Below are 13,910 nucleotides of genomic sequence, written 5' to 3' on the forward strand. Positions count from 1 at the left end.
TTCTCCAGACAATTGGCTTTGAAGCAATGGCGGAAGACGTTTTGATTGTAATTGATTTGGGGTTGTCCGCCAAGTTTATATAGCTTGGGTAGCCTAGAAACTTGGAAGGGCCAAGAATCTCACCGAAGCCATCCTCAGACCTGAATTAAATGACGCATGGAAGCATTAGAAATTGCTAGCTTCTGACAAATGCTCCTGATGATACCTGGCCTCAGGTGCTGGCCGAAGACGTTACCACCAAGCTCCCGCATACCGTAGTCCGCACACTAATCCGCACATTAACTGCACGCTAGTCCGCACGCTAGTCCGCACCAATCTGCATACCCCGTATTAGTCCGCACACTAATCCGCACGCTAGTCCGCAAACTGCATATGGGGAACTGACTACAGGCGCTCTGGAGCGGCTATCCTCAAGTTTATTCAATGACGAGACCTACCGCTAGCATATGTTGTTTGATTTAGGATCCCTATTCGTATGGATTGATTTGTCAGAGGTGACGTAAGATGTTTTCATAGGCTTTTGGATAGCACTTCAACAGGGTAGGCAGAATTTCGAGAGACATAAATAGTGAAGTTTTCCTACGTCAGGATGCTGTTAGCATCATCCTTATCTAACTTACATTAAACATTTTGACTAGTTCAAAGGCCTCTTTCCATTTGACTATCGGTCTGCTTTTCAATTTTCCTTTTTGAATCAGTGGCTCGATCGCAGATTGCTCCATCATCCATGGCTTCAACCATAGACAAACGTGTGCTTCTCAACAATCAACAGTATGTTGATAAATTTAGAGGTGATGGTCTTGATATACATCCAGCCTCCAAGGTCGTGATTGGTGAGCATTGATCCTGTCTTCGGAATGGTGGAAAATTTGGGTTTAGTGTTTTTCTAATCATTAAACAGTGACTTGCATGGATTGTCGAATTGATCCTATTTCCTTTTGTGGCTTTAAACTCGGCGAAGCTACGATTATTCGAAATGCTGGCGCCTATGCTGGAGAGGCGGCTCGCTCAGCGCTTTTGACAACCCATATCCTCGGTGCCGAGGATATTTACATTATCAAGCACACCAAGTGCGGTCTTCTGGGTGTTGACGCGAATGTCGCCCGTCACGCTATCAAGCAAAATCTCGGGATTACGGAGTCAAAAGATGTCGACGCATTTGAGGTGTTCCCTATCACTGATTTGGACAAATCTGCCGCGGAGGATGTGGAATTCTTTCGAAACCATCCACTGATGATGCCTAAAATTCGAGTGACTGGGTGGGTTTATGACACGGACTCTGGTACCTTGAAGCAGATTGTTTCTTGAATGATTCTCAGCTATAGTGGAGGCCACGTGAGACTTGAAATACTACAGAGAGTTCTAATCGAGTTATTGTTTTCAAATGATTTTTCGTAATCTCCATCGTCTACAAAGGGCGGTTACCTCCAAATATCAGCATCCAATTACCAAATACCTACACAGGAAATTTGGGCGGCGTTTTGCCTACGAACCGAGCGTGCCTATTTCCCCGCGACTCCACACGTCACGACTGGTTATTCATGCACACCAAAACCACCGAGCCGAAGACAGCTACCATTGCATGTGTGGCATCCAGGAAAATATTACTTGCGTTCTGGTAGACTGTCTGAGATTAAAATACCCGCGGAGCAAAATACGCCTTAGCGGTGCGCCAAGTCTTGGGGGCTCGAAAGAAGGTAGAAAACGCAAACTTGATAGCGTCGTGCAGACTAGAACTGTGGCGGCTATGCTAGGCTTCGCCAAAGCATCATAACAGTTCCGAAAATGCGCGCTACAAGCGCAACTTAACATCACGAAGGGTAACGAGGCGGAAAAAAGGTCTAGATGAGGCGCCAGGTTCGTTTTCAAAAAGTGATACACCCTACCTACACGGACATGGATATATGTAGTTGTCGTAGCTGTAGCCTGCGTATCACCTCGGCACTTGAAACTCTGGACTGAGATACAAGTGTGATCATCATATTTTATCTAGGACAAAAAAAAGCAGCTCTTTGTAGTCGCAGTAACTGCATCCATAACTATATATAAATCAGTTTCCATCTCCATCCCATATGGCGCAGTAGCTTGGCGCAGCCTTGGTCGGCATACAGCAGTTCCTCATCTTGGCAATTGAATACAATCAGGAGGACCTCAATTTTTAAGCCTCTACACCTCGCTTTTTCAATGAAGTTTGCATTTCCTCGCGTGAACACGCTTTACGTGTCCCTATATCTAAAAGTTTTCGTCAAAGCCGCAATACGAGGATGCGGGTCTTCCGATAGGTGGTTGTCAGCTTTCTTAGGGCCTTAGGACTATGGTTCGCTCCAATGTAGGGCTTGACTGGTTGCCAATAGCTCTTTCTCGGTTGGGTCTTTGAGACACCACAACCTCTTCCTCCACCAAGCCATCCCTGTTCTTCATTCCTTCCTTCATCCATCTATGCCTCCTCTTTCTTCGCTTTTTGCTCTGGTCTTCAACATCCCGTTGGTTTCCAGGACCTCGTGCTCCAGCTCCTCGTGATATCGGGGCTGCGTATACTACGATAGTGCTGTCTGTGCGGTGCCTATCTTAAACAGAAGCTCCTTATCCGGTTCATACAACCATGCCCCGGCTCCGATCAGTTTCTTTTGGTCGCTTCTATCGGTGTAGATAATCAGACGTCTGCCGTCCTTTATATTGACAATTTAATTAATGAATTGATTGAGCCGTTTGGCTGCTCCTTCTCACTTCTCGATGAACGCCTATGGCGGCTCGATGTGTAGTGGTTGGACGTATGCTTTACGGCTCTCCCGTCCTCCCATCACAATGTGAGTGGGAAGCTCAAGACACCTGCTCTTCCGCCATGCTTGTTGCCCCCATTATGCACTTCAGTATGGTAATTCGAAAAAGAAGAAAAAATCTTCTGGTGAACACAATGATCCAAAAAATTGTAGAGGGCACTATTTTTCCTCCTTGATGGTTGACCTGCCCGCGACCGCTATATATCTCGAGCAGGGCCCTCAATCTAAATTCCCCGGACACTAACCAATTCACCAGCGCTTTAATTTAAGGCAATTCGGGTAGTCCATTAATAGCGATATAAATCTAACACGTCTAGCCTACCTCTTTTTGATTTAATATCCTCTCGCGCTTCTTCTACAAAGTTCCCACGGATCAGGTACCTTAAAGGGTGCTTAGTCATAGTCAGTGGGGCAGCTCACATAATGGCAAGGCGCTTTATTTCGGTTCAAGAGAGTAATAGGTTTCTATTTTTCTGCCCTCGTATGTTAGAATAAATGAATTGATGGATAGACATGTAGATGTTAATTAGGATGAGTTATAGCTGGTGATATGTCAATTTTTTGTTCTTATCTTTAATAATCAGTGGGCGGCTGGCCTAATGGTAAGGCGTCAGATTTCGGCTCTGAAAATTACGGGTTCGATCCCCGTGTCGCTCTTTTTTTGTGTTTTTTCTTTACATCTTTCTATATTTTAATGTTCTTCTAAGATTGATTTCATAGACAGTTCAATTAAGCCAAGGGGCTACTTTACAAAATATTATAGGACTTGATCGATTCGATAGGTTTTAATATGATGTTGCAGCACCACGGGCGTGGGTATGTTGACAAAATTTAGAGGTAGAAAAGACCGACCCCCAAAAAGAAGTATTCAAGAGCTCTAGGCCAGTTGCCAGCAAAGAAGGTGCCGCTGCGGTGCCTACGATATTTGAAATAGGTGGGTGATTACAAGAATGCGGGCGCCTACAGAGACTTGTGAGACTGGAGATTCAGAGATCTAGCACCTCGTCCCCCGCATTCGCAGACAATTCTCATTTCTCCGAGAGTCATCTAGGCTAAGAGATAATAAAGTTGACACTGGATCTCGTGATGATGGGAAGACAGTACCTGCCTCATCGAATACAGCCGCTGAAGGCAAATCATTCGGGATGATCTCATGGCTGCGGGATGATATCACGCCGCAGCGGGGAATTTAATTTGCTTCGATATTGCAAAACAGTACAGTATTACTAGTGCGACAGTATCAAGTATTGAAGTATAATAAAGGTTGTTTGATTGGATGGATATCTTGAAGTTTCAACAAGGGAAGCAAAGTAGGTTGTCGAGAATTGAAGGTTCGTTCACAAAAGAAAGGGGTGTCGGCCAGGACACTTGAATCCTAGTCCAACGCCGCGCTAGTATGATAAAAGGGTCTTAAAAAATGATAAATATGTACTGAGGGGCTGACTGCGCTCTGCGCTGGTCAGCCACATCCCGGGGTCCGGCTTTCAAAGCCGACATACCCAATGAGGAGCGGCTGTTTAAGCCGAGATGCCCACCCAACGGGAAGGCACCGTGTCATCATCGTCGCCGTCTTCGTAGTCACCCGACAGGCGATAAGGATTACTCTTGCGCGGAGCAAGCATGATGCGAGCCCGTGTGGGAATATCTTCGCGAAGTTTGCCACTGCGTCGCATGTTCATCTCCAGAACGACCATACGGAGAAAGTCGCTGTTCTCGCGAGGTTCCCGTTGGCGTGACATTGGCGGAAGCTCCGGATCATACGTGTAGTAATGGTCGCGATTCTTCGGGGCGACAACGTGGAAATGATTGCGCCGGTGGCCACGGCCGCGGGACCGGCGATAGGTCTGCATCTGGATGGACACAGGACAGGCACGCACCGACTCGGCAGTTTCGTGCGGGTGATCATGGTACACACACATGTCCGCCGGAGACATCGGAGTAGGGTTGAGATAACGTCGCAAGGCTGGGGATGGTGGGGTTTGCATAGGCGGGGGGCGACGATCATCCGTCAACTCCGGGGCAATTGTGAACAAAGACCGCGTCAGGAAATCTTCCGGCTGGACCGAAGGTGTCGCAAAGGTCGAGACAGACTGAGCAGCGGATTTAATGGCCCGTAGGGATGCAGTGAGGTTGGATTTGAAGGAAGATCGAAGCCGAGGAAAGGACCGAGTTGATGCAGACTGCTTCGTAGACGCGGCGTCACGCATTATCGGTTCCTCATAGCTTTCTAGATCGACAAGCTCGCCTTCCTCGATCGCCGTCTCTAAAAGAGGATGATCGTAGGCGCAGTCTTCGGAAGGGGAGTATCGGAGCCGTCGCTCAGAAGAGCTTCTTTGGCTGCCGGGGGTCGGCGGTAGCTGGAGACTGGGAGGGGAATTTAAATCATGATCAAGAGATGGCACCGAGTCACTCGAAATCGACCGGGCCGAGAAGGAAGTATCCAGTTCGGATTCGTTCCCCGCAGGATATTTGTCATCTTCATCAGGTGGACTGAGAAGAATATCCAAAGGCGAGTTGCCAGCACCGCCCAGCAGATCATCTTCTTTGGACTTGAGCCCTTCCTGCATCATCCGGCTGAATTCCTCAACATGGTTTCCCCGGGGGAGCTTTCGAGGCCTCCTAGTGGACCAACTTCGTCGTGGAACGCGAATTTCAGTAGCGTCCAGTATTGAGGCCACTGATGGACGCTGGGGGCGATCATTGGACGAGGAGGAAGATGAACGGCGAGAGGATTCAGAGATCTTGAAGGGAGTGCGCGAGCGTGTTTCTCGACGCATCGGGGTACGTGAGCCACGTTTTGGTGGAATAACTACCGGGGCGGCATGTTTCAACTCCAGGTTGGCAGCATTGTTGGAAGGAGAGAGGGCAAGCCGGCTCTCCAAGTTCTGCTCGCTCATCCCGTAAAGCGCCATTGTCTTCTGGGGCGGTGCCGAGCTGAACATAAAGGCTCTCGGAACCATCATTTTATAGGATCATGCCAAGAAGGATCCAAGTGAGGCCTAGGCCGGATGAGGCACTCTGGTCGAGAGTCTGGGCGAGATACATGGATGGGGAGAATTGTAATGGGAGCCTCCCGTTCCTCTGCAACGGGAGATGGGTGAATCGGATGACTGGGGGATCCGATTGGACGAGTGGCCAGCGAGGGACCAGCGAGGGATGCAAGGGGAGCGACGAGCGAAGCTGAAAAGTGCTCGGGTAGATGCACGGCACTTCCAGTAGTCGAGGGTCGCAGAAGTCGAAAGGCTGGGAGGGAAGAGAAGGGTGAAAGAGTAAAGAGTTGAAACAGGAAGGGATGGAGTAGGGCGAACCACAGCGAGATAAGAAAGTGGTGATCTCAGCGTGTGATAAGCGTATTGGGCAGGTACGCGTGTGACGGTAATCACTTGAGATGGCGCAGGCGATTGGCGCAGACGAGAAGCGGGGAACAAAGACATGCCGGTGTCCGGTATTTTATTGTTCGTGACGAACAAAAGACCGAAAAAGAACAATCGAATGTGACATGGAATGTTCTGCCGGTGGAGTCCGCGGGTCCTGGGATTCGGAAGCCTGGGGAGAGGATCCCTGCACATCCCGCTCCCCCCTTTTATCGGTGACCCTTGAATTTTATTTTTGATTTTTGGTCTCGAGCACACACAAGGTATAGTTTTCATTTACGAACGGTGCCCTATCTTGACCCAAATGGTTTGTAATGGTGCGTTGGCAAGCCACGACGGGTGCGCTGTTTAAGGTTGGGATAAGTGCGGTCCCTGCAGATAGACACAACGCCGTTGTAGCCAATCTACTCCAGAAAAAATAAAGCAAATAGACTCCAGTTAAACGGGAGATAGCGAAAACCCTAAGCTTGTCTGAAAAAAATTCCACTACTTTTTTTCCTTCACCGTCAAAGCACGCCACGGAGTAATGATAGATCCAGAATCGGAATCCACCGGGGGCCGATCGAGACGGACCAGTCGGGAGACGGGTGGCTGCAGAAGACTGAAAAGGTAAAGACGAAAAGACGACGTGGCGGGTGGAGCTGCCCAACTGACTGGCGGTGTATATAGCCCACTCCCTTTTCCTTTGTTTTGGTGTTTGTTTCAATACGCCCCGTTGGGCGTTGTTTTCTTTTTTTTTGGGGTTTTTTTTGCTCGCACAACACGGGTTCTGGCGGTCACGAGGAAGACCACTCGCTTACTGCGGCTGAGGTGAAACTATGTCTAGGGCATCAACTACCTCACCACTTGTTTGTACTCTTTGAGTCGTACGCATCAGCACTCGCACTCTGTTTAGAAATTAGTCGCACCTAGATGATGGAGTAGATGCCTCGGCGCCTCACTGTGTCCCGGGGCCGGTGAGAGCACGTGGTCTGATGGTTCGTCGGCGATGAGTCAGCATCTTATCGCCGTCGCGCGCACAGCCCCCGGACGAGGAGGATAGCCATCCAGGAGCTGGTGATAAACCTCATCTATCTTCACTCCTGTGTCCAATCATCTTGGAAGTATCCTCAATCGCTGCCGGATTGCTGTGGTGTGGGAGTTCTGCACCGCCCTAGACCCTCCCCGCTCGCACGGTGGGTCATCCCGCGGGGTCGAGGATTCATCCGCGTACACTGTTTGCGGTGCCGTGTATAGATCCGACTGCATATTGAGTGGTTCATCTGCGTAAGGTCTGCTTGCACCCAGACCTGTCCGCCGTCTACGTGGATTTGGATCTAAACTCGTAAGTGCGAGTGTGACTCCGCGACGGGAAAGAACCGGATGTTTCTTCACTAGCGCTTTGGACGATGGATATGTTATGCACCGATCTTAATCTGAACGGGACCATTGACCAACAGCCACGCTGGAGCACGGGATGACGTTCCGCAAATTCGAATCCTGAGTCCCACCTATAGAAGTTGTCCACCATGGCGGAACGTGGTGCTCCTTCGGGACCCAAAAGACGCTGCGTCAGCACGGCCTGCATCGCCTGTCGCAGAAGGAAATCCAAGGTAAACATGCTACCCCGTGATTGAGAGTGGCGCCTCTGATAATTGGATATTTCCGGTAGTGCGATGGGAATCTACCTAGCTGTGCTGCCTGTTCCTCGGTTTACCATACGCCATGTTCGTACATTTGCTTCGAAACTTTGATTTCATCTACTGACTCGGACTATAGGCATATATGACCCAAATTCAGACCATCGCCGTAAGGGTGTGTATAAGAAAGATAGTGATACCTTGAGAACCAAGCATATCACCCTGCAGACTTTGATCCAAGCAATATTAAATTATGACGAAGACGATGCCATTGACCTGGTACGCCAAATCCGCTCATGCGACGACCTTGAAGATGTCGCAAAGTCAGTCGTTGCCCGTCAAGAAGGCCTCTTATATGCAGCCTCGCGGACCGGGGAGCAAGCGAGCGATGAGAGCGCTGAATCGGTGGATCAGTTCGAGACCGAACTCTCAGGCAAGATGAGCGAGCTCATGCTGGACGGCTCTCGCAAATTTATTGGGGGCACGTCAAATCTTATTTTCCTCCCACCGGGCTCAGAACTACACGAGTCTGCTTCAATGGCCGATGGTCTCCCGTTGAGTCCTGGCGGTGATGCGCATCCCGTGACGCGATGGACACAAGTCACAGCAGATGCTTCACTGATCAGCCATCTCATAACAATGTACTTCACCTGGCATTATCCATTCTTCACCATCCTGGCCAAAGAGTTGTTCTATCGAGACTACACCCGAGGTATATCAAGCGTGTATTGCTCACCCTTGCTGGTTAACTCGATGCTCGCCCTCGGTTGTCACTTCAGCTCGCTGCAGGGAGTCTTTGCAGACCCCCAAAATCCCGCGACGGCCGGTGATCATTTCTTCAAAGAGGCCAAGCGGCTAGTCTTGGAAAACGACGAACATGAGAATGCGAAGCTTTGCACAGTCCAGGCCTTTGCACTCATGTCTGTGCGTGAAGCAGGCTGCGGTCGCGAGGGCAAGGGCTGGGTTTATAGCGGCCTTAGCTTCCGCATGGCCTTTGATCTTGGGTTGAACGTTGATGCTGCAAATCTCGGTGCGCACAACCTCGGCGATGAGGAAATAGATGCCCGCCGCATCACATTCTGGGGATGCTACCTGATTGACAAGTATGTGCGCCTGTGATTTGCGCTGATAAATATTTTGCTGACGAAACAGGTGCTGGTCAAATTACCTCGGCCGCCAGCCTCAATTGTCTTCATCTAATACAAACGTGCCTAAATTCGATGTTTTACCGAAGGAAGAAATAGAAGCCTGGTCGCCATACAGTGATAAGGGTGTAGACCACGATTATGTGCAGCCTTCGCGAACCAGAGCTGTTGCACTGCAGGTTTCAAAATTGTGCGAGATAAGCAGTGATCTTCTCGTGTTCTTCTATCATCCGGCGGAATTGGAAAAATCGCAGCAGAAGCAGTCAGAGCTGAAGAAGCTTAGCGACGTCCACACACGCCTTGAAGCATGGAAAAAAGAACTTCCCAGTGAGCTCGAACCCAAGGAAGGACAGCTTCCCCAGGTCCTTGTCATGCAGTAAGTGGCCCCGAAAGAATATCTTTGCCAATAGAAACTGATATTTGTCACAGCATGTTTAACCAACTCCTTCTCGTCCACCTATACCGGCCGTTCTTAAAGTACACCAAAACCAACACTCCACTCCCTCCACACGTTTCACCTCGCAAGATATGCACCCAGGCTGCATCGGCGATATCAAAACTGATGCGGATGTACAAACGCACCTACGGTCTCAAACAGATCTGTAATATCGTCGTCTATATCGCTCACACTGCCTGCACTATCCACCTTTTGAACCTGCCGGAGAAAAACGCGCAACGAGATGTGATCCACGGCCTCAGGAACCTCGAAGAAATGGCTGAAGGCTGGCTTTGTGCTCGTCGAACATTGCGCATACTCGACATCTCTGCCAACAAGTGGCAGGTCGAACTGCCTCCTGAAGCCAGGTCTCTCTTCGAGCGCACCCATACAAAATGGGGCTCATGGGGTTCTTGGGATCAAGCGACATCTCCCTCCGCTTCTACCGACTCTCCAGTTACACACTCAGCCTTGCAATCCACCGTCACGAGTCCAAGCCGGTTTTCCCCTTCTGCAAATCCAACTCCTCCCAGTCAGCGCGCAGAACCCATACCCGCCAACGCCTTCCCCACGATGGGCGTATCGATGGGCCCTCAATACCCCCCTATAGCTACAATGACTACGTCCATGGCACCGATGCATGCCACCCCGCATCAAACAGTACCAAGCCCTGACCTTGCACCACCGGAGCCTACATATCTCCGACCAATGTCGCAAGGTCAATACCAGATGCCATCACTTGCATCCTCAGGCCCATCGGCCCATCCGAGTCCAAATGCCTGGTATAATACATCCGGTGTCCCAGTCGCGCCCCACAGCACACCCACAAGATCACCGGCGTCACCCGTCAGCGGATTCGGCGCGGAGAACCTAGTCGAGCAGAGCCAAGACTGGTGGAGCCGGAATGCCGCGGCGTTGGGCTTGGGCATGGAGACTTGGGGCGGGCCGTGGAGTCCGGATATCTCCAACCCAAATCTCCAGTATGAGAATAACCGCGGCCATTTCATGCCGATGGGTCAGCATCCGAGTCCTGGATCTGTTTCCGAGTATCAGCCGCGGGTGGGTATCGAGATTCCGAATATGAGCTCACCGGCGGAAAGCCATGGGACTCCCGGCTTCGATGGTCAGTGGCAATGATGCTGCACATACTTGATTCACATATACATCCAGCCTGTCTTTAGGTGATAGGCTATTTCTTTTTCTTGGACATGTGTCATTCAGGCTAGCACAGGACCTATTATTTTTTTGCTTTTTCATATTTGCTTTTCATGATACCAGCAGTCGAGGGTTTGACTGATATCCAGGAGTAGGTGCGTCTTGTCACATTGGCTAAATTTACTAAGTGGACCCTTTAAATTTAGATCTTGTCGGTTTCTATGGTTCCTGGGTCTGAGTTGAGGGGGTGGAAATGGAGTTGTAGTGAGATAAATCTATCATACAATTGCATTTCATTACGTTATATCACCATATTTCCAGCTAAAAGCTCCGGCAACACAAATCTTAGATGAAAGATACCTACCAATCGTCGATAAACTGGGCCCTTGAATCTACCCGGAACGCGCTGTCCATTCTCGTCCATGCCTACGAATGATTCCCATGAACCTCATGGATCCACGCGTCCGGGGGCCCCAACTCCACTGGGACAGTCCTCTTTCTCATCTCAGTATCGACTGGGCCATCCTTATGTGGCTGTGCACCTGCTGAATTTAATGCATTGATCATCGCCTCTTTATTTCGCATGTTCTTCGTGTAAATTCGTCGTTGCATGAGAAGTGTAATCAATGCAATCAGAAGACATACGCCCAATCCTGCGCCCACACCGGCTGCGACAGCTGTGTTTTTCTTAGGGTTGGGGCAGTTGATTTCTGAGGTGCAAGCGGCTGATTGCGAAGAAGCTGTAGTATCGCTTGGTGAAGAAGCTGTAGTATCGCTTGGCGAAGAAGCTGCAGTATCGCTTGGTGAAGAAGTTGATGAGGTGGCAGATGGGGAAGAGTAGGAGGAGATTGATCCCGATAATGATGTGACGGTCACATTCACCATCTGTCCCATGTCTAGTCTGGCAGCATTGTGGCAGCAGTCAGTTCCGTTGCTGGCGCACCAGAACCCGCGGCCCTGGAGAGGACAGGGTATAACGTATAGTGTAGCATTGGAGGCTGTATATTGAGTTAGGGTTAACGAGATTGAATGTCGGTAGCGAGTTGATGAGATGCATTGCAATTGACTATTTTAGGTCTAGACTCACCTGCATGGCTGAGACTAGGACACTGACCACTTTTCCACGTCGAGTCGGTACAGGCTCCCTGTCTCAAAAGGCCCCTGTAATAAGGATCCTGGACATAGCAAACTCCTCCGGTGAGACATATATCGTTGGCTACATCATTTTCTTTTGCGATGGAGCAGCAGAAGCTTTCATCCTGGTCGGGAAAGCATGGTTGAAAGCTCGAGTCAACTTCCTTCCCGTTCGTGAGATAACATGTTCGCGCCTGGGCCACAGCAAGCAAAGCTGACTGTAGGATAAGGAGTCGGAGTGCAGGTTGAACGATGGCTACACGAACCATTTCTTCAGTTGTCTTGGTATTGATTAAAATGATAATAAATCTTGAGTGGAGAGACACTATGCAAATAGAAATAAAAATTCTACCCCTGAGCGACCTATCGATTGGGGGCCAAATCAACCTCACGGCCCCAGCCCTCTAAATTGGGGCCAAAGTAACTCGGCGCTTAATTGTACCCAATGATATGTATCTAACTTTGTTGGTCAGTGTCTTAGTGCTGCCAGACAGCCTCTTGTTTACTTTTTAACAACTTAACAAAAACGGTTTTCTTGATCGAGCGAGGACCAGTTGTCAGATGGATATTTGAAATAAGAGACCTGAATATGGTCACCGTATTTAATAAAAATCTCGTCCTTGGCGGACTCACTGAATGGGTCAGCATTGAAGTGACAGTGCCCGATGTAATACTACCTGAGTCCCGACTAGTCGAAGCACACCAAGATGATACACTACGTATTAAAACTTGATCATTCCAAGTATAGCTAGCTCACAGTTTCACATACGCCGGGGTGTATTCTACATCCTCAGAGTGATATATAACTTCAGATTTATGCTGTGAGTATCTAGGATTTGGACAGCCATCTGCGCCCAACGGTGGACCGGCGCTTCTTCGCATTAGTGTACGGAAGCTGTAAAGTACGCAAAGATTTAGCATTTGGATTTATCTCGTAACCGTGGAATCAATTGCAGTGCATTCACGTAATTGATGCGATCCCGCAGCTTTTGACTCATCTCATACCGCTCCAAATCTTCCAAAAATGCAGGATAAGCCGTGATTGGGGCGTATGGGAAGTCACTCTATGTCAAGACTGTCAGTTACTTGTTCTTTAAGAAATAATATCTTATTGAAAACCCACCCCATATAGGATATGGTCATGCGGAATCATCTTAAGCGCTAGATCAAGCACGCCAGGCGTGGAAGATAATGCCAAATCGAAATGAAAGCTGCGGAAATCCTCCATCACCTGCGCATGCGTTGTTCCCATGCGGTGTGCGGCTACAAAGTCTGGCGCTTTGCGCATAAGTGTAGCCACTCGTGTTATCAGATATGGCAAGGCGCCGCCTGCATGGGACAAAATAACCTTGGTGTCCGGAAATTTGCGACGCGTACCTTGTAAAATCATATCCATGGCAGTGCGCGTCGTCTCATGTGGATAGTCGATAGCAGGCTGCGGGAGTAGAGGGTTCCCGGGCGTTGTATCGACTGGGTGCGTGGGATGTATGAAAACAACGCATTTACGGCGATTAAGCTCTGCCCAAATTGGCTCCAGGGGGGATGTCCGAGATATGTATTACCCGACCCATAGCGGGTGAAGAGCGTGACTCCATCCGCATGCAACGTATCGAGCGCGTAGGTAATCTCAGCTAGCGCAGCTTCAGTGTCGAGAAGACTTGGGAGCGAGGCGAAAAAACCGAAGCGTTGGGGCTCCTCATTGCGCAGTTGGGCTCCATATTCATTTAATCGTCGCGCTAAGTCGAACGAGGCCGATCCTTCAAGGATAAAAGCGCCCGGAGCCGTCACAGAGAGTATCGCAGTTTTCACGCCGAGTCGTCTCATAAGTAACCTAGACCACATAGGAGTCCAGGATGGAGTAGGCCAGCCACTGGCATCACCTGGATCATGTTAGCCTGTTTAATTGATATTGGCGCAGGTTTCTCACCTCCTGCTTCTTCAACAGCTACAGACCAAATTAGCGAGAGTGTATAGAAAACGTTCGCTTGATCGGAGAAGCCAAACCATTGCGGTAGAAAGAGGGCACATAGTGATGGTGTGTATCAATTTTGTTGGTTGGAGGCGCGGGTATCCATCCCATCACCTTATCCTGCAGCCAGTCGGCCGCCTCATCGGCCATATTGGAGATGGTATCTTTTCGGAAATGCCAGAAAGCCAAGAGTACCACAACAGTTAAAAAAAAGTATCAGCATCGTCAAACCCCGGATATACGGCACATGGGCAATCCCCACTTCTATATATACCCCAGCCGGCATAGGTCCATCGCC

General features: G+C 49.5%; 5 protein-coding genes across 5 annotated transcripts; 2 read left to right on the top strand and 3 right to left on the bottom strand.

The window, feature by feature from the left end:
• Positions 1-727: 727 nt before the first annotated feature.
• On the top strand, positions 728-1,308 carry N7498_000937 (beta-class carbonic anhydrase; the record flags this gene model as incomplete). The annotated part of the gene is made up of 2 exons (XM_058448000.1): positions 728-833; positions 902-1,308. 2 exons carry the CDS (start codon positions 728-730, stop codon positions 1,306-1,308), a joined length of 513 nt encoding a protein of 170 aa, XP_058313411.1.
• A 2,989-nt stretch (positions 1,309-4,297) lies between these two features.
• On the bottom strand, positions 4,298-5,743 carry N7498_000938 (uncharacterized protein; the record flags this gene model as incomplete). Its single annotated transcript, XM_058448001.1, has 1 exon — positions 4,298-5,743. One exon carries the CDS (start codon positions 5,741-5,743, stop codon positions 4,298-4,300), a length of 1,446 nt encoding a protein of 481 aa, XP_058313412.1.
• A 1,919-nt stretch (positions 5,744-7,662) lies between these two features.
• On the top strand, positions 7,663-10,491 carry N7498_000939 (putative C6 transcription factor (NirA); the record flags this gene model as incomplete). The annotated part of the gene is made up of 5 exons (XM_058448002.1): positions 7,663-7,746; positions 7,806-7,860; positions 7,913-8,876; positions 8,926-9,294; positions 9,348-10,491. The coding sequence occupies 5 exons, from the start codon at positions 7,663-7,665 to the stop codon at positions 10,489-10,491; spliced, it is 2,616 nt and encodes an 871-aa protein (XP_058313413.1).
• Positions 10,492-10,935: 444 nt separating this feature from the next.
• N7498_000940 (uncharacterized protein) lies at positions 10,936-11,602 on the bottom strand (the record flags this gene model as incomplete). Its single annotated transcript, XM_058448003.1, has 2 exons — positions 10,936-11,466; positions 11,597-11,602. 2 exons carry the CDS (start codon positions 11,600-11,602, stop codon positions 10,936-10,938), a joined length of 537 nt encoding a protein of 178 aa, XP_058313414.1.
• A 955-nt stretch (positions 11,603-12,557) lies between these two features.
• N7498_000941 (amidohydrolase family protein) lies at positions 12,558-13,762 on the bottom strand (the record flags this gene model as incomplete). Its single annotated transcript, XM_058448004.1, has 4 exons — positions 12,558-12,707; positions 12,767-13,161; positions 13,206-13,523; positions 13,648-13,762. The coding sequence occupies 4 exons, from the start codon at positions 13,760-13,762 to the stop codon at positions 12,558-12,560; spliced, it is 978 nt and encodes a 325-aa protein (XP_058313415.1).
• Between the last annotated feature and the right edge of the window lie 148 nt (positions 13,763-13,910).

Source organism: Penicillium cinerascens (genome assembly GCF_028974065.1).
Source record: "Penicillium cinerascens strain IBT 15544 chromosome Unknown contig_16_segment0_segment0, whole genome shotgun sequence".
Taxonomy (NCBI): domain Eukaryota; kingdom Fungi; phylum Ascomycota; class Eurotiomycetes; order Eurotiales; family Aspergillaceae; genus Penicillium; species Penicillium cinerascens.